Source organism: Saimiri boliviensis, chromosome 4 (assembly GCF_048565385.1).
Source record: "Saimiri boliviensis isolate mSaiBol1 chromosome 4, mSaiBol1.pri, whole genome shotgun sequence".
NCBI classification, from domain to species: Eukaryota; Metazoa; Chordata; class Mammalia; order Primates; family Cebidae; genus Saimiri; species Saimiri boliviensis.
Genome location: NC_133452.1, coordinates 112,081,181 through 112,100,956, shown reverse-complemented (window position 1 = coordinate 112,100,956; position 19,776 = coordinate 112,081,181). Strand labels below are relative to the sequence as shown.

The following is a 19,776-nucleotide window of genomic DNA, read 5'->3' as shown; positions in this document are numbered from 1 at the left end:
AGAAAATATACAATGCAGAGATGAAAACTATTTTAAAGCAAATTATTTTAAATAAAAAGAAAGTTGCATACTCATTTTAAATGATTTTAATTTTCTGAATTTCCAACTCAAAAGATATTGCACAATGCTTTAGTATTATACTTGTTACTTTTCTCACACTGGTGAGATTTTGTTAAACATAGTTGACTTTGGAAGTAACACAGAGAATGTTTTCACTGGTAAATAATTTCAATGACCTGTGAGGAACTGAAAGCAAGATACTACATTCATATAAAAGATAAGTACATATCCATAAATTCACTTGTATTCAATAAAAAATAATATACTTCTCGTACTTAATAAAACTTAAAGGAAACAAAATTTAAAATGATGCAAAAATAGAATGTATTTTTAAAAGTTTTCAGTGTACTTTTGCTTTTGAAAATCCTTAGACCTGAAAGAATTCTAAGAATATCTGGCCACATTATAAGCCTCTTATTTGTAGAAGATAACACTTCATAATTTTAAAACAAAATGTAGATTAAATAAATATAGTCCTGCATTATTAAAATAAAATCTGTGATCATAAGGTAAAATTTCCCTAAATAATAAAAACAAAAAACAACACCAGAAAATAAATGTATCATGTTATGGCATCTATAAACATTTCTGTTCAAATGTATGCATCTACAGCATTATCTCTAGGTAATACAGTTATTACCACATTATTATGGAATAAATGCTGAAAATTTAAGAAAAAAATTAATGATCACTAGGCTGAAGTCAATAACAATAAACTCAACTTTTATAAATTTTTATTGGAGTGATTTTTACTGTATTACAGCAATTTTTTTCTTTTTTTTTCCTTTGCTTTGTAATTTATATTTTTAGCAGAGGCCTAGCACTGGGGATAAAGAAAAGGAAATATGCCTCAGGTGCCAGTTGTGTTTTTTTAAATTTCCATTTTGCACATTTGCTATTTTTAGATTTGTTGTGCATGAAATTCATGAACACTTTTTTTTTTTTTAATTTATTTCCAGGAAACATCAGCTTAATCCATATGGACCTAGGAGATATTTATAGAATATGTATCATACAACAGCTACAGAATATACAGTTTCTCGTTATTACAGGATAGAAGGCAAAAACTACATTATTTGAGGCAACACTTATTCTTGTTCTGCCACTGATTTTTAGTAGCTGTGTATTACTTCAGTAGTGTTGGTATCTCTACTAATGCTTAAACTGGAGATTCCACACCATGAATTTTTTTATGGTCATCCTAAAATACAATGAATTCTTCACATTTTGTGAAAATTACAGGCATCTGACCGCGGGTGTATTTATTATCTTCATCAAACTTGAATATTTTATAAAATACTTGAAAAAATATCTCTACCAAAGATACCCTCATGAAGCACTCTCTAATCAAAAAGAAAAGGATAAAATTATGGGTTCGTTCAATTGTAACTTGAACTGGAAACACTATAATTATTTTTCAGAAAACAATTATTTCATTATAATGATTCCCATTTAGATTGATGATTGGAGACTTATTTACAATAAAAGATAGAGAAATTATAGGAGCCTAGGATAGTGCCAGGATCACATGTGAGGGCAGTTTTTTCAATTGTCTATACATGTTAAGATATGACTATTAATGATCTTATTCATTAGATAAGGAGATGATCAGTGTTTTCTGGGATTTTTTGTTAATTTTACATATTCTCTTCAAAATTAATTTTATTCATATTTCACTCAGATTGCATTTGGGTTTAAACAGAGAACTTAGTCATAGCATGGATAGACAAAGCTCAGCATCTATCTAAATGACTCTGTTGCACCATCATCCTCATTGTTCTTGTAAGTTCCAAATTCATTATAAATCAAGGGGGGAAAACCCTTCAAATCCAAATATACATATGTTTCTTATAGTATTTTAATTTAAATCAAGAAGTATTTAAAATCTTACCGTCTAACATTTTCACTATTAGTGTAATATAATTCCCACAAGTTGAGAAGGTTATTTGCTTCAAATACTAATCTAATATATCAGAATAATTGTGCCATCAGAGGTACAAACATTGGCAAATAGGAAACTTAACTGAGTCAAAAAATATGACAGTACTAACTAAAAGACTTCTAACTGAAAATGTCATTACAGTCAACATTTTCAGAAAATGAAACCCAGTAACAATTCTAAAAATTTTCACACATACACACTCTAGTTTTCTTTGTAACCAAAATTCTGGAAGGCTATGTGATGTTTTCACAATCATTCAAGCTAGGGCAAGCCTACTGTGACATTTCTTTTACTTTAAAAAATTAAAAATAATTTTAACATGTTATATAATTTATAATACATGTTGAAATGATTTGCCAGTTCCCCAAGGTGTACCTTAAATCCTTCCGAGATTACATAGGGGAAGAAATCCAGCATTAATTTTTCTATTCCAGAGTCTCAATTTGACACGCATCTGCGGGCTTCTAAAGTTGAGCACAACCTGTGGACTAGAGAAATGGCCAGCAGTCCTCCTTGTGTGGCTCTTAGTTATCCCTGTGACACTCAGAAGCATTCTCTCTTTAATTTCAGTAACATTACATGATAAACGATTTCCACATTCAGAAACTGATGTGTCGACTCTTACTTTATCTTTAAAGTTAAAGACCTTATTGAAAATTTTAAAGACCATATTAAGTCTTTTTTTAAAAAATTGTATTGCCAGGGTTTAGACTTTAGATGCACATTTTCACATAAATCTAAATTCAACAGTAGCTCTGATGTTGAGATTTGAATAATGCATGTTGTGCTTTTCATCTTCAAAGAATATGTTCTCTAACCTATCGGTAGTTATGAAAATCTGTTGAAATCAAGGGGGAAATAGTTGTCTATCCTGAGATTTCTTGTATTACTTTCTCTTTCTGGGTTTTTGGGGGGTTTTTTTGTTTTGTTTTTTATGGTTTTATCTTTGTTTTGAGACAGGGACTCACTCTGTCACCCAGGCCTGAGTGCAGTAACACACAATCATGGCTCACTGCAGCCTGCATCTCCTGGGCTCAAGTGATCCTCCTACCTAGCTAGAACTACAAGCTTGTACAACCACACCAGTTATTTTTTTTTTTTTTCTTTGTCTTACTGTGTTACCCAAACTAGTCTTGAACTCCTGGGCTTAAGCGATCCTCCTGCCTTGCCCTCCCAAAGTGCTGGGATTACAGGAATGATCCACCATGCCCAGTCTTCTTTTTTTGAAAAGATGCTGGCATTTTATTTTCAAGTTTTGATTGGATTAGATTATGAGAACTATCTCTATATCAAGTCCTATTGTAAGTCTTATACATAAGTAAATAATGGAATCAGAATGTAATTGAACTGTCAATCAAAGCTGTTCTTATTACCCTTACTTGGTTAAACTGGTGCATCTCCTTTTATGAATTTGTTCTGTATAAAAATCAATTCATCCAAGGTTATTGGCCCAGAACACCAGAACAAACAAGTTTAGAAACTGATTTTCAATATTTAAAATTAAGCTTTTTAGTCAGAGCATTATTTGTTAGTATTGAACCATGATCAGAACCATAGCATTGTACAAGCAATAAATAGTAAAACCTCTTCCAGGATCTCCTGCTTCTAAGCTTTACCTCTTGAATTTACCTCAGAAAATATAGTTGTACTTTCTTTATTTCAGAATTAACAAATTGATAAAGAGAAAATAATTATAGGTTACCATTTTGAATGTAACAATACCAATACTTTGAATAACTGACAGTGCATTCTGCAGATATATGTGCCAGAGACTATGAAAAAGAAAACACTTTAGGAAAAAAACACATTACAAAATGTATTATAAAAAATAAGTTATACAGCATGTGCCCATGGACCTGAAAGCTTTGCAGAAGGAAATTTCTCTTGGCATAAAGATTGAATTGCTCTTGCTATATATTTTCATATTATCAGCAAGGCCATTTTCAGCTTTTACATTATATACTTTTTTTAAAAATCACTGGAAGTAGTAAAATATTTCCAGTAGTGATCAGTAGCATGGAGGACCTTAGTCATGATGGAGGGCTATCCATTCAACAGGGATTCAGAGGAGGTACACACACCCAGTATGTGCTTGGTTTACCGTTTCATCTGGAGTTCATTCGTAACTGGTGAATGATGATGCTTTCTATAAAGAGAAAAAAAGACATGGCATTTTCAATTAAACTGAAACTGAGAATCAAGCTATACCATTTCTCTAAAAGATCATAGATGTTAAGCAACAAAACAAACAAAAACAGGTACATGAGACTAATAGACTCTCCTGCATTACTGTTCTTGGGCAACATCTTCATATTGGCATATGTACCTTACCTAGAAATTCCTTAAAGCCCTCAGAAACTACATCTAATGTTCTGACAATAGTAGATCAGTTTTAACCAGGATAAGAACTGAAAACAAAGATAGTAATTACTATATACAAACCCCATAATGAGAAACTAGACTATTTCCTAGAAGTAACTCTGATCTCCCAGCCAAACTTTCTGTTCTGAACAATATTTACACCCGTTCCATTTCTTTTTGTGTGATTAGAGTTTTATTAAGGACATATTATTTCCAAGAAGTCAATAAATACAGATGACTCACTTTTGTCTCTCACTGATTCTTTTTGCATAACTCTGTATGTTTTAAAATATAAATGTATTCTTATAAAAATAAATTTAAACTAAATTGAGATAGTAATTACAACAGTCCAGCACATTATGAATAATTAATATTTATATTTATTTTTCTAGTTTTTTCTTTTATATTAACCTTTATGCCTTCATGAACGTGTATCAGTGTGAATCACTTCATTCAGTCATTGAAGAACTATTTATTGAGGCTGCATACTGTGCTAGGTAGGCATGGAACTACATGTATGATCAAAATAAGACAGAGTCCTAAATCAATGAGATTATACACAGCAGAGGGAAAAAAATCAAACCTCAAATAGTTTCTTCACTTAAAATTTTTATTATTAATACTTCTTTTTCAACATACGGCATATGTTGTGAATGCAGAAACTCATGTCAGGGTTTATCAATAACAGGAAATTTCTACCTATTATTTTCACATTAATCTCAAATACTTAGTATTTAAGTTTTATTTTTACTTATATAGTTAGTATATAAGTAAACATTAATTAAATCATATTATGCCACAGATTTATAGGTTCATAGTAATTACACTCAGTGGATGATTATCTGCCAAAAAAATGTTTGCTTAATTTGGTGTAATTAACCTTACCATATAATAACCAATAGGTGGAGCTATTTTCATTGTTTCCCTCAGTCTCTTGGCTTGACTTTGAGGTAGCTAAGAAAGCCAAGTAAAATGAAATATAGAAATATCTAATACGCATAAGAATATTTACCTATGAAGGTTTTATGAAGCTCTTAAGACATACATACGATACTGCACTATAGCAGAAGCCCTTAAAAACCATCTTATTTTTTCGTTGAAAAAGTGTTCCAGCTTCAACTTCTTTAAATGCCTAAAAATATATCAAAATCTTCAGGCAAAATTTAAATACTAATTAAATGTTATGTAGTTAAAAGTTAGCATCCAAAATTAAAATAATGTTTCTCACTACCTTTTTTTTTTTTTTTAATTTCTGCAGTAAGTTTCAACTAGTGAAAAGAACCAGGTCTCAAATCTCCCTGATAAAATATATCCAATTTCCTTCCCTTAAGAAAGCATAGATGAAGAATGAAATCAGAATTGTTCTTATTGTGGATGTAGTTCAGAAATCTTTTGCCTTTGTTTCCACAGTACAAAGTAAGGGTAATAGAGAGCATCTCAAAAATCCCTTTCAGGGTTAACATTTTTTATTACTACAATACCTTCTTTCTCCTTCAGTGTGCAGCAGTGGAAATTACAAAATGCTAGAATTAAAGCAATTTAGAGTTGCTCGTCTTAATCCTAGCATTTTGCACAACTTAGAGTTGCCTTGTCTTTTTTTTTTTTTTTTTTTTTTTTTTTTGAGATGGAGTTTCACACTTGTTACCCAAGCTGGAGTGCAATGGGCGTGATCTTGGCTCACCGCAACCTCCGCCTCCTGGGTTCAGGCAATTCTCCTGCCTCAGCCTCCCGAGTAGCTGGGATTACAGGCACGCACCACCATGCCCAGCTATTTTTTTTTTTTTTTTTTTGTATTTTTAGTGGAGACGGGGTTTCACCATGTTGACCAGGATGGTCTCGATCTCTTGACCTCGTGATCCACCTCCCTCGGCCTCCCAAAGTGCTAGGATTACAGGCGTGAGCCACCGCACCCAGCTGAGTTGCCTTATCTTAATTCTAGCATTTGGAAATCTCCATCATGGTAATAAGGTTCCATACACAGAAGAAACAGTGTCTTGGTTGGACCATAACATTTAATTATTGTATTTAAATTAGCAAACTCATAATCCATGTATGCTGTACATGCTAATGCTATTAATCAGATTGTTATTAAATCAGATGTCTCAGAAATACTTGATAATGCTAAATAAGATTTTATCTTATATAAATTGTGCTTTAATAATAAAAGGTGATCGCTTCTCGGCCTTTTGGCTAAGATCAAGTGTAATAATAAAAGGTGGTATTTAATATTTATGTACATAAACTTCATTTAAAACAATACAATTAAACCCAGATTATGTTGTCTTATATGGAGACATACTTCATTTTATTTCTAGAGATAGTGAGATAAGATCTATATGATAGTGGCTCTATTAATTGAAGCTTATTAAACATTTACTAAATTTATAGTTGCTTATTAACTATGTTTTCCCCAAGTCTCAGCTGAACTTACTCCAATAAGAATCATCCAGCCAATATACAAAATTGTGAGAATTTTTTTAAATGTTGCTTTAAGGCCGGGCATGATGGCTCACACCTATAATCCCAGCACTTTGGGATGATGAGGCAGGTGATCACTTGAGGTCAGGAGTTCAAGACCAGCCTGGCCAACATGGTCCCCATCTCTACTAAAAGTACCAAAAACTAGCCTGGCATGGTGGCATGCACCTGTAATCCCAGTTGCTCTGGAGGCTGAGGCAGGAGAATAGCTTGAACCCAGAAGATGGAGGTTGCAGTGAGCTGAGATCACATCACTGCACTCCAGCCTAGGCAAAAGAGCAAGACACGGTCTCAAAAAATATACATATATTGCTTTAAGCCAATACATTTTGAAGTAACTCATTATATAGCAAAACTGTCTGAGGTACATGGAGTCCATGCTGCCAGCAAAAAAAAAAAAAAAAAAAAAAAAAAGTTAAATTTTTAAAAATTAGTGCTTTGGGGATTAATGCCATTATTTGTGTAAAAATAGAGAGACTTGAATTTCCATGTATCTTCCTGTCTTTTTATATATAGTAAAATAATGTTATAAATCTTATTGAAGTTACAGAGTTGGTGAGCAAATTTTATTCAATCTCCTACTGTCTCAATAAAAGTATAATTTTTCATAATTTTTCTTTTTTTTTTTTTGAGACGGAGTTTCGCTCTTGTTACCCAGGCTGGAGTGCAATGGCACGATCTCGGCTCACTGCAGCCTCCGCCTCCTGGGTTCAGGCAATTCTCCTGCCTCAGCCTCCTGAGTAGCTGGGATTACAGGCACGCACCACCATGCCCAGCTAATTTTTTGTATTTTTAGTAGAGACGGGGTTTCACCATGTTGACCGGGATGGTCTCGATCTCTTGACCTCATGATCCACCCGCCTCGGCCTCCCAAAGTGCTGGGATTACAGACTTGAGCCACCGCGCCCGGCCTTTTCTTCTTTTTTTTTAATTTTTTTTTTTTAATGGGGTTTCACCATGATGGCCAGGCTGGTCTTGAACTCCTGACCTCAGATGATCCACCAACCTCAGATTCCCAAAGTGCTAGGATTATAGGTGTGAGCCACTGCGCCTGGCCAATTTTTCTTCTTACACATCATAATTTTGCACATCTATCATAATTTTTCTTCTTACAGATATCACCCTTCTGGCATTAGTGATTTGTAGAACACTTAACAGGCAGATTGGAACCAAAGACCAGAGGTAATTACCACCTCTGTCGGCGATCTCAAAATAGCAAAGCACTTAAATTTGGGATTGTCGGATATGAAGATGTTTATTAACATAATTTCCTTTTTTTCTAATTGGGAGTTTAAAAAACCCTAAATTTCAATGAACACATACTATGAGAGACACTGAGTTTTTATGTATTTTTTACATTAGCGTTTCACCAAAGTGTACTTACAGGCACTTCACTCTGTATGTTTCTCTCCAGTGTTACCTTGATGTTTTTTTTCCTTAAAAAAAAACTTCAGGTAACACGTTAAATACATTATTTGTTATTATGACATTATTGTGAGATGATGTAGTTTTTATTATTTCTTTTAGTACACTAGCTATTGGATAACTTCTTGGAAAGGAAGTACAACATAGTATCAATTCCTAATTACACTTGATTTCAGACCTCACTAAACATTCATCCTCCTTGGTGGTATCCCAAAACTACTGGCCAATCAGATGACTTGAGATGCAAAGCTGTGTGCATGAGATAGGATTTGGGGAGAAATTTGGGGAAGAATGTCTTCTGAGGGCAGAGTGAGGTAACCTCACAACAAATTCGAATTCTGTTTCCTCCCAGGAGGTCTCCTTGGCTATAGAGTGGGAAAGATGTACTCCCTGAAAAGCCAATACCTCCCTCCCAAGTAATTCATGTTTATACTCTGCCAAACACTACAAAGGAACACTTGAGCTCTAAATTTAAAAAAAAAAAAAAACTACTCTAGTAAATAAGCCCACATCACTTTAATAGCTAGCCTCTAAGTTCACACGCTAAAGACAAAATATACCAGAAGTTCAACTTATAACAAGACATTACATCTGCAAAGGGAGGAATGCTTCATCTACAGGAAGCTGTACACCAAGTTACAGAACAAAAACATGTCCTCCTGGATTTTGCATTAATTTGCCTACTATATAGAGCCTGCATCCCATTTTTTATGGTTCCCTACCCACCAGGGCCTCTTCCTAGAGGTACCAGCTTAGGGCTATGCTCTTCTTCCCCTCCCTCCACCAAGTACCAAACTTCAGCTTTCAACCTACTGGCCTCAAAAGGACTTGTCCACTGCAAAAATGTCCTATATTCTATATGCCTTTTAGAAGTACTTAAATATGGTTTACTTTTAAGTTTCTCATTTTCATAAACTGCTTCAATCCTGTTATTATCACATTCAGAAATTAGTCAGAGTTCTGTTAAAACATCTGTTTTAAATAGGAAATTCAAGAAACTTCCTGTCTTGATTTGGACTTGTATTCCTCTTTTGGATTCCAGCTCAGCTAATTAAAAACACTTCCGCTAATAGGTTCTGTCATTTGCTCTAGGAAACTTTTGAACCAGATGATACAAACTCTCTTGGGAGTTCTCAACCACCTAATGATTTATTTGCTTCCTTCCAGCACATTTCCCACTCTACCATCAGCCCATATTATCCCCTTGCCTCCCCAGGATGCAGAAGTTACCAATAATCAGTTAAAACTGACAAATTCTTTCTTGGCAAGCTAATTCTTATCTCCAGCACAGATTGCTGTTTTACAGATACAAGCAAATTTGAATTAGTTCCCATATATAACATTAACTATGAATAAAAACAAAGTATTGGAAAAACAGATAAGTATTTGAACCAAGCATGCTGAGGGTCTACTCTCTTAAACACAGATGCTACATGCCTAGGTTGTTCTACGTCTATGGCTAGTCACAGAATAGCATGCAAAACAACATTGTATATGAAAACTGAGGTCACTTCACTTTTTAAATGAGGACAATATTCATCAAAATAGTCTTATAAGAACATTTGCACTTAGTTTCTATATAGGTGTCTTATAGATATCTCAATATCATTTGGCAGTATTATTTTGACCCGATGAGTATGAGTGTTTTAGTCTATGTATGAATGTACACTTTAGTCACTTGAAGTAGTTTCATCATATGAAATAATAAATAATGTACTGGGAGAAACTGAAGAACTGATTTTTGGTCCTGCTTTTATCACTAACAAGATGGTTAGACATCTGGGTGATTTTTTTTAAGGATTTGTTGCTGTTTGTCTTCTTTAGATAGAGATAATTATCCTCTTGACCTCTAAGGTCTACTTCAGCTCTAACGAAATCTGTGATTTTGGATACATGTAGCATTAGCATAAGTAGAAAGGCCAAAAGTACTTTTACCAGATAAGCAATTAATCATTCAATCTTAGGAAAAGCATTGTAGCAGGATCTTGTAAGCTGCTTGCTAAACAGTAGTGAAGCATATCATATTATGACCGTAAGACAGAATGCCAGAATCATAAAAAATTATAGCTCAGTGTTAAATCATAAGCCAAGGTAAGGTGATACGTCAAAAGTTACACAGCCTTTTGGTGGTAGGAAAGCGTATGACTCCAGCCTCATGGTTTTCTGTCCTTTCAGTTATCAAGTCCATTTTTCAGCAGCTCTTCTCTGGATATTCACTCTGAACCCTATTCTAAATCCCGCTTTTTGGTTGTGTTTGCTTCTTTAAAATGAGAGCCTCTCTGTCCTATTTCAAAAGGGTCCTTCATGAACTTGAAGAGCATGAGACAAACCCCTGAAACTTTCTCGTTCTTGAAGTGCCTTTGTGTTCCGCTGAGGGAGTCTGAGAGGGTGAGGAAAGGGCCATTTGTAACTCATGCGCGCACTGTGTGTTTATACTTCACAGAAAGCTCTCAGGCCCCTTTTTCACAGGCATGGTGGCTTCTGAGGTGAGAACTCCCCAGTCCAGGACTCCTGGCTGCTTTGCATCCATTACCTGCTGTTGTACCTTTAGAGGGAAATAGAAGTAACTTTCACATCCAAAAGCGACAGCACCTGGACTTCCTGTAATTCTGCCATCTCATTACCTTCATGTTCTCACACAGGACTTGTTAGTTCCTTCCATGTCATTCTCAATGGTTTGTGTTGCAAAGAGAGGAATCAGAAACAGTTCTTTCTTGCCCAACTTTCTGCCATTCTTCAGCCGCCAGTTTTGTTTTTCTACAATGAGTGCCAAGCTTTGTACAGGAGTGGACAGGACTTTAAACCCCAGGATAGATTCTGAAATAATAGTTCATCTTCCTAGACAAAGCAATGTTCGTAACATAGGTTTTGAACAGAGAAGAACACACTGCCAAAAGAAAAATAAGAGAAAGGGCAATTCAGGGAGAAGGAATAAATTGAACAAGTCAAGGAAGGGTGGGCATGGCCTGACATTCAAGCAATTATGTCAGCCTGCAGTGTGGGAGTCCCACCAAGGGGAAAGGGAAAGGTGCTCAGAAGAATGCAGAAGCAGAGCCCAGTCACAGAGTGCCTCAGATACATGTAGTATTGTATTCTGTGGGTAATGAGGACCTTTGGAAGGGTTTTCAAATACAAGAGTAATATAATTAACTTGCACTTTGGAAAACTGCAAGAATGAAAAATGAATCCTAGAGTTTTGAGATTACAAGACCAATTAGGATGGTAACAGAGTAACCCAGGTGAAGAGTAGTTAAAAACCCTCAATTTGGGCCATGGTAGGGGAGATCAGCTGCTAGAGATGTTAGTGGGTTAGGATAAGAGAATAAGCAAGACTTGCTGAATGAGGGCAGAAGGAGAAGGAGAAGCATAGACGGCTACCAGGTTTCTAGACTGGGAGACTGAATGGGTCAGGATATCCCTGCCAAGATGGAGAATAACAAGAGAAGATTTGGAAGAAGATGGGGCAGTATTGAGAATGGTTTTTAGACAAGCTGATTTGGAAATACACAATATAAAGCTGGATATACAGTTGGTGATAGAAGTTTGGGAGTCATCAGCATCTGGGTATAGATAAAATAACCAGAGCCAGCTTGTAGAGCAGGAACATGGCTTTTGATAGAGATGTGGGAGACATCCATCCTTATTATGTATGCATAAAATAAGAAGCCAACAAGGGAAACAGGCAGAGCAGAGAGGTGAAAGGAGAGGCAAAGGAGATTAGATGCCTTGGTTATTGAGGAAAAAGAGCACAGCCTAACTTGGCCCTTACCCTTACTAGAGATCAGAGGTTTGTTTTCTGGAAAAACTGACCTAAGAAGTCATGGACCCTGACATAAGAATGGGCAGCATAGACTGAATGCAGGGGAGTAAAATGTTTATACCTTGAAGATTCTCATCTTACCTCCCTGATCTATTCCCAGAATTCAGATAGCCTGCCCCAGAAAGGTTACTGGAGGAGTTTTCCCCTTAAAAACTATTAGAAGATGTACTGAGAGAGAGAGGATAGACAGATGATAGAGGGATAGATAGATAGGATAGGATAGATGACAGATAGGATAGATAGATAGATGATAGATCAATAGATAGATCAATAGATAAAAGAAGTCAAATATAAGTAGTCAGGAAATCAGAGAACTTAACATAGGCAAAAGGGCAACAATTGTGCAGCAGGCCAAGAAACAACCAGTCCAGACTGAATATGGAAGCAGAGGGCTGACCTAGGAAGGCCTCCAGAGAAAAATATGAAACTGTTGTATTTAAGTGTTTGGAAAAATTACTGAGAGGTGTTTTGCAAATCTAATGGTGCATTTGGGAAAAAAAATAGATACACAGGAAACTAAGCAGATGAAAAATTAAGACAATTATTCTTTTTTTTTTTTTTTTTTTTTTTTTTGAGACAGAGTTTCGCTCTTGTTACCCAGGCTGGAGTGCAATGGCGCGATCTCGGCTCACCACAACCTCCGCCTCCTGGGTTCAGGCAATTCTCCTGTCTCAGCCTCCTGAGTAGCTGGGATTACAGGCACGTGCCACCATGCCCAGCTAATTTTCTTGTATCTTTAGTAGAGACAGGGTTTCACCATGTTGACCAGGATGGTCTCGATCTCTCGACCTTGTGATCCACCCGCCTCGGCCTCCCAAAGTGCTGGGATTACAGGCTTGAGCCACCATGCCCGGCGACAATTATTCTTTTGAAGGGGAAAATGTGGTAAGAGGAAGAGAGCATAATCCTAGCAGACTACTTGGCTCAGCAGATAATCGTTATTTATTTATTTATTTATTTATTTTTGAGACAGGGTCTCACTTTTGTGACCCAGGTTGGAGTGCAGTGGTACCATATCTCACTGCAACCTCTGCCACCTAGGTTCAAGTGATCCTCATACCTCAGCCTCCTGAGGAGCTGGGATAACAGGCATGTATCACAATGGCCAGCTAATTTTTCGTATTTTTTGTGGTTTTTTTTTTTTTTTTTTTTTGAGATGGAGTTTCGCTCTTGTTACCCAGGCTGGAGTGCAATGGCGCGATCTCGGCTCACCGCAACCTCCGCCTCCTGGGTTCAGGCCATTCTCCTGCCTCAGCCTCCTGTGTAGCTGGGATTACAGGCATGCGCCACCATGCCCAGCTAATTTTTTGTGTTTTTAGTAGAGATGGGGTTTCACCATGTTGACCAGGATGGTCTCGATCTCTTGACCTCGTGATCCACTCACCTTGGCCTCCCAAAGTGCTGGGATTACAGGCGTGAGCCACCGCGCCCAGCCCAATTTTTTGTATTTTTGAGGTTGGAGTCTAGGTTGCACCATGTCATCCAAGCTGATCTCAAACTCCTGAGCTGAGGTCATCTGCCTGTCTCAGCCTCCCAAAGTGCCGGGATTACGGGTGTGAGCTACCATGCCCAGCGAGATAACCATATTTAAATTTGCACTGTAAAACACAGAAACATATAGATGTTGGCTGCTGATTTATCAAAAAGTTGAGGATGTAATCATATTGGGAGAATGAGAAAAAGGAAAGAGAAGGGATAAGTGAGAAACCTAAACCTTCAACCAGCAAAACAATAATGCAAAGAAAAAAGAGATCTAAAATCTAGAAATAAAAAGTCACAATATAAACATCTTAGTTAGAAACATGAAGATAAATGCCAGAAGAAACAGCTAAGAGTTGGAGGTGATTTTCTCCAGGGGAAAAAACTGAGGGCTCAGGGAATTGGTAAACAACATCTCTTTTCTTTGTCTTTTAGCTCTGGCTAATATTTGAACGATGTATATGAATTTCTTTATTAAAAATAAAAATTGACTAATGATAAATGGGAATTGTGAGACCGGAGGCAGGAAATGTTGAGTGTTCTGTCAGTAGCTAACCTGGGCATGGACGAGACCAGGCAGTAGCTATAGAGGACTGCACAGATGAACAAGAAATTTTGCTAAAATGAGAGCGATCAGAGTATATTTATATTCTTTGTGGAAATAGCAAGTGAAGAGAAGTGGAAAGACCAGAGAAAAAAGTAATAACCAACAACGGGACCCTGGAGGAGACAGAAAAAAAAAGAAAAGAAAAAAACAAACAAAAAAACATGAACTAGGTTGGGGAAAATCTGGAATAATATCTTCCTATTTCCTGGAAATCCTGTCTATAACCATCTCCTCATTGAGTAATGAGTAACTCGTTCTCTCTCTCTGCCCTCCAGCCTCCAATATAAATGTGCTCTTCATATCTATTACCCTGGTTTTTTCCCAACAAGAAAAATCTCACTCTTTCACCCGTATTCTGAATCTGGGGAATGAGAAATTCAGCTATTTTACATTTTATATTCTTAGACTTGTTTTCATGTCTCTGAAATTATACTCTTCCCATACTACACATGAAAGCTATTTTTCACTTCTTTCTTGAAGACATTCAAGTAAGAGCTCTGGGTACACCCTTAATGAATACCCTAAAATCTCTCGAGAGAGCTCAATTGCCACTCATCAACCAGTCCTCACTGGAAATACAATTAAAACACCAGTAGAAATTGAATAACTTTTAAGCAGATGACGAGATATATAGCTCATATGTTAAAAAAAATGATAAACACTCTTGAGGCTGTGTCCCATATTGAAACATCTCTGGAATCATGCATGGAAGGTGGTCACCCACCATAGTGTGCTGAAATAGTCAGCACATTACAATTATTCTCAGACAGTGAAGACCAGGATCTCCTCTGTAGCTTTGTAGATCATGTCCTGTACATCTCTAGAGGGCACCATCACACTGAAATCTGTGGAAATGGTACACCCTTCCACCCCCGGTCACTCACCTTCCCAAGATTTCAGGGTGGGGCCTGAGCAGCAGCTGCACACATCAGCCAAGGTGAGACCCCTTTTATTTTACTATGCAGTATGTTTCAGGACAGTGAAAATATTGCAAACTTTTAGGCCCGTTCACCCCTACAGAAGCACATTAAATTGCATCTTAAAAGTACTGTCTTCACAAATGGAAGTTGGAGTTGTGGTATATTTAGTCCTCCACTTCCTATCCCCAGTGGATTTTATTTCTAATATGTGGCTTAAAGCAAAGCTATCCAATAAATACAGAGTGGCTTTAAAATTACAAAGAAAAACTGCCTGGTAGTTGTCCTTTATCATTTCTGAAAAGCAAATCTGTGTTGTTCTGCCAAGTTTTTGTAGCAGTTGTACTTTCTGGGTGGCTCTATTCCAAGATCTAGATGTGTAAACATCCTGTACATGCACTGTTAAGCCTTCAGAGCACTCGCCCGTAGACAGTGTTTCCAAGAAGAAACACCATAAGCAAGATGTGAGAAGGTAAAAGCAAAAACAGCAGTAAGTGGCAATAAGATTATGGTAAAAGTCACTGAAGAATGGCAGGTGTAGTAAAAGGAATGCAGTATTTTGTTCTTCTGACACCCTCATTTGCTCAAATACAATATGCTACGGTACAGTAACACTAAATACTTCACAAATGTCAGGTACACATTAGTAAAAACAGTGAATGTCTTTTTTGAAAGGGTTGAAAGTTCAGTTTATGAAAAAGGAAAAATCGCCTCTAAAAAAAATACAAGTTGGTATTCCAAATGACAAGCTCTCTTTTTCAAATTTATCCCAAATCATAAAGTACTTTTTCTCAGTCTCTCTCTCTCCTTTGACCTTGAAATCTCATTACTATGGCAGGTTTTTAAGATGGCTCGTCAACTTTTTTTTTTCCTTTTTCATTTTTTGAGACAGAGTCTTACTCTATTGCCCAGGCTGGAGTGCAGTAGTGTGATCTCAATCTCCGCCTCCCGCGTTCAAGCAATTCTTCTGCCTCAGCCTCCTGAGTAGCTGAGATTACGGGCACCCGCCACCACACTCGGCTAATTTTGGTATTTTTAGTAGTGTGGGGTTTCACCATGTTGGCCAGGCTGGTCTTGAACTCCTGGCCTCAAGTGATCCAGCCCACCTCAGCCTCCCAAAGTGCTGGGATTACAGGCGTGAGCCACTGCACCTGGCGACTCAACATTTTCTAATACAATGCTGGGAACTGATGAGTAGTAGGCAATCTCGATCTGACTAAAGTGAATGTGAATACTATGAGGCATCTGCATCTACCACCACTATATACAATTCAAGCCCAAGTTCTGCAAGCAATAGAAAATCTGGTGTTGTAAGGAACTCAAAGAAGAGCTTTGGTATCATGAAATGTGAACCACAAGCTAAAATATAATCATACATCTTTTAAAATATATATATATACGCTTTTCCCCAAATATCAAGAAAAAGTGTTATCCATATAATTTTGAAACACAATTCAAAAATGGAAAAATACAAATCTGTGACTTTTTGCTATTGTATTTTTGCAAAGTTCACTCAGTTGGCTAAAAGATGTCAGCAAAGGTGCAGCCTATATGAGATCCTGTGTGCTAAGCTGTGGGTTACTAGCCTTGAACTCATTTGTGGTTATGTAGGGCTATGAAGCACAAGGCCCACTTTAACATGGTTAATCTCACAAATACACCTGACATTTTGCATTCACACTCTGCTTCATGCTTATTAAAACATGCCTAAAAATGAAAGAAACTGATTCAAACAAGAGTAAAACTGACAGAAATAATCCACTTCTCCACACCGCACACACAAAAACACACAAACACATACACACTCAAATCATGAACTGGTTTTACGCTTGCAAATCTATACATAATTGAGAAAAATATTTGAATTCAATTAAGATATGCATGATGTCATTTTTCCCTTGGCATTAATGTATCAGAACTTACTTTCTGCTATTTTCTATTTATCACAATCTCTGTTGAGCTATAAAAGGCCATTTGGCAGCTCTTTTCAAACTATTCCACAATTTAAATCAATTGGACACTTGAACAGAGCATGAGTCTGACATTAGCAATTCTAAAATTACTGTCTAAGAAATTCTGGGAATCTTATGGAGGGGTTAAAACTTCTACAATACGCACAGACACACACAAATAAGTAAAACTCTATTCTTAGGATTCCATATTTCATTTCCATTTTATTACACATTCATATTATTTCCTGAAATCATCTTAGAAGCTTTTGTTTTGCAAAATTTTAGAGGTCCAGGCCCTGTGATAGCTATGCGATCTTTTTTTTTTCAGCACATAAAGCAAATTCATGATGTGATAGAGGCAAATGACAATTGTTAAAGTATGTCTTACTTCAAAATAGAATTTTTTTTAAATAAAAAATTGTTATGGAACGAGGTAAACTAAATTTGGCTTGCAATCAGGAAATATGGGAGCCAGCCTTAGAGAGCATGTGATTGAGTCCCCACATCTAATTGATGAGGAAACAGGCTCAGATGGGTCAGTCTATTGATAGGTCCACTTGCTAGAAGGAAAGCTGGAACTAGAAAGCAGGCCCTGCCTGAGGCCCTGGCTTCTACACAGCAAGCAACAGTTTTGCTAATTAATTGTGTTCCCCAGCATCAAAACAAATGCCCAAAATAGGAAAGACACATGGTTATTAGTTGGTTATTTTATAAACACAATCTTTAAAACTTAAATTAGTACATATAAAGAATTGGCACAAAACAGATGAAGGTTCACTTTCACGGCAGCAGTAGCATCTGCACAACATACCCCCTTAGCCACTGCCCTCAGCCCTTCCCCCCTCCGAGAGAGGTGGCGCTGCTGGCTGCAGATTTCTTCAGCTCTATTTTCATAGACTGAGTCTCAGCTCGAGGCTCGAATTTGGTCAGATTTCCTGCTCCTGGGGCTGCCACTACTGGCTTTCCTGCTTTCATACCTTTTGACATAGGAATGCGGGTGGGTGTAGGCCGCTGGGATGACCCGTCTTGTCCTGACTGTAAGAGAGAAAATACATAGATACAAGGCAGATGTTGGTGAGTTTCCTCTGGATATGCCATCAATCTGAATATTAGCAGGACTCTTGCCACACAGGAACACCCACAGATGACCTTTCCCAGATAAAAGAGTTGTGAGAAACTTGGAGTTGGTATCTAATCCACTCTGATTATCTCCCCTTCCCTTCTCTTAAAACAGCTTTGCTTGAAACTTCTCTTCTGAGCACTAACTTCGTCTGCTGCTACTGAAGATGGCCTTAACTCCAGTTTCACAGAGGAAATAAATATAGACCACCAGGCAAAAACTCAGGCAACTTTACTCCTACTGCTCCCAGATTACCTCTACACTCCCTCCTTTCTTCCACTTCAGATGAAACCACTCTCTTTTCACCTCCTAAAGACCTCAGGTTTTGGCATGTTATTGTCACTGCTGACCACATTCTCCTTTTTAAAGTGCTCTCTGGCTGTGATTTCTTAGGACTGCCTCATCAATTCACCTCTCATATCTGATGACCCCTTTCAGTCTCTTGCTGGCTCCTTGTTCTCTACTCTGCCTGCCTTCTAAATGTGAGTGTCACCATGTTCCATTCTCAGCCTCCTTTTAATGTTTAGCATTCACCCTGAGAATTGCCTTAGTTATTACCCCAGGTGTTCAAACTCTGGGACCCCTAGGCTTCAATGCTCTCTACAAATGCAAATCCTTATTCCCAACTACTCACTGGACATTTCTGGTGTTCCCCAGACATGTCAAATATAACATGCCCCCAAACATTACTTTTCCTCTTCTCTCTCCTAAACAGTTAGTCCCTGTAAAGTTTCTCATTCTCTCAGACAGCCAAATCGGAAAATCAAGAGCCACCCTCTCTACTCAATTTCTCATGAAATCATTTCGATTCTGTCTTCACTATATCTCTGTCCTCATTTTCACTACCATAGTTCAAGCCTGCCCCATCATTAAGACAGAGAATTGCAACAGCATCCCCATCCCTTCCAAGTTATCCTTTAAACTGTTTTCCACACACCTTTCTAAAACATAAGCAATATGTTTTTCTCAAGATCATTACCCTTTCAGTGTCTCCTTTTATCTACTCTGTAAGTATGAATTTCATAAAAAGGCATGCTTCCCTTTGATATCCAACTTCAGTTTGCTTGCCTATTTTCTGTCTTTGCATTTTTTGCCCCATGTGCAACTGGCAGCAACACAATGGAACTGCTCACCATTCCCCAGGCATGCCAGGCTCCTTCACACTGTCGTGCCTTTGCACACGCTGTTCTGTTTACATACTTCTTCCCTTTTCCTTCTTGAAAATCCCTCTTTATCTGTGAAACCTCCACCTCTGCGAAGCTTTCTCCATTGGCTCCTTTGTACATACCTCTTTTATAGAACCACTAAGTTGGTTAAAATCTTGTCTATCCCACTAAGTCAAGAACTTCTACAGTCCTCTTGGCATGCCAGCACCTGGCCCATGCCTAAAGTGTAGCTGACACTCAACAAATGTTGAATGAATAAATGTACAAATGAACTAGCCTCACTGTTGAAATTCTAAGAGAAGTGTTCCAAACCTTTTATTGTCCTTGATTTTATGAGATCTGATATACTTAAAATAGGTGGGCCATTCAGAACTTAGAAGTCTTAGACAGTTGTTTTAACACGTTACTTGTGTGTGAGGTTCAATCAGTAGTCCAAAATGTCGATACAG

At 37.2% G+C, this 19,776-nt stretch overlaps 1 protein-coding gene across 4 annotated transcripts in view; it reads right to left on the bottom strand.

Annotated features, from left to right (window-relative positions):
- Positions 1 to 71: 71 nt before the first annotated feature.
- FILIP1 (filamin A interacting protein 1) overlaps positions 72 to 19,776 on the bottom strand; it is a 276,138-nt gene continuing 256,433 nt past the window's right edge. For 2 of the 4 annotated variants that reach the window (XM_074398045.1, XM_010337081.3), the window contains one exon: positions 72 to 18,076. In XM_074398045.1, the coding sequence (XP_074254146.1) occupies positions 17,870 to 18,076 (207 nt within the window). In that variant the 3' untranslated portion in view covers positions 72 to 17,869. The remainder of the gene's footprint in view (positions 18,077 to 19,776) is intronic. The other 2 variants (XM_074398046.1, XM_074398047.1) reach the window with 2 other exon arrangements.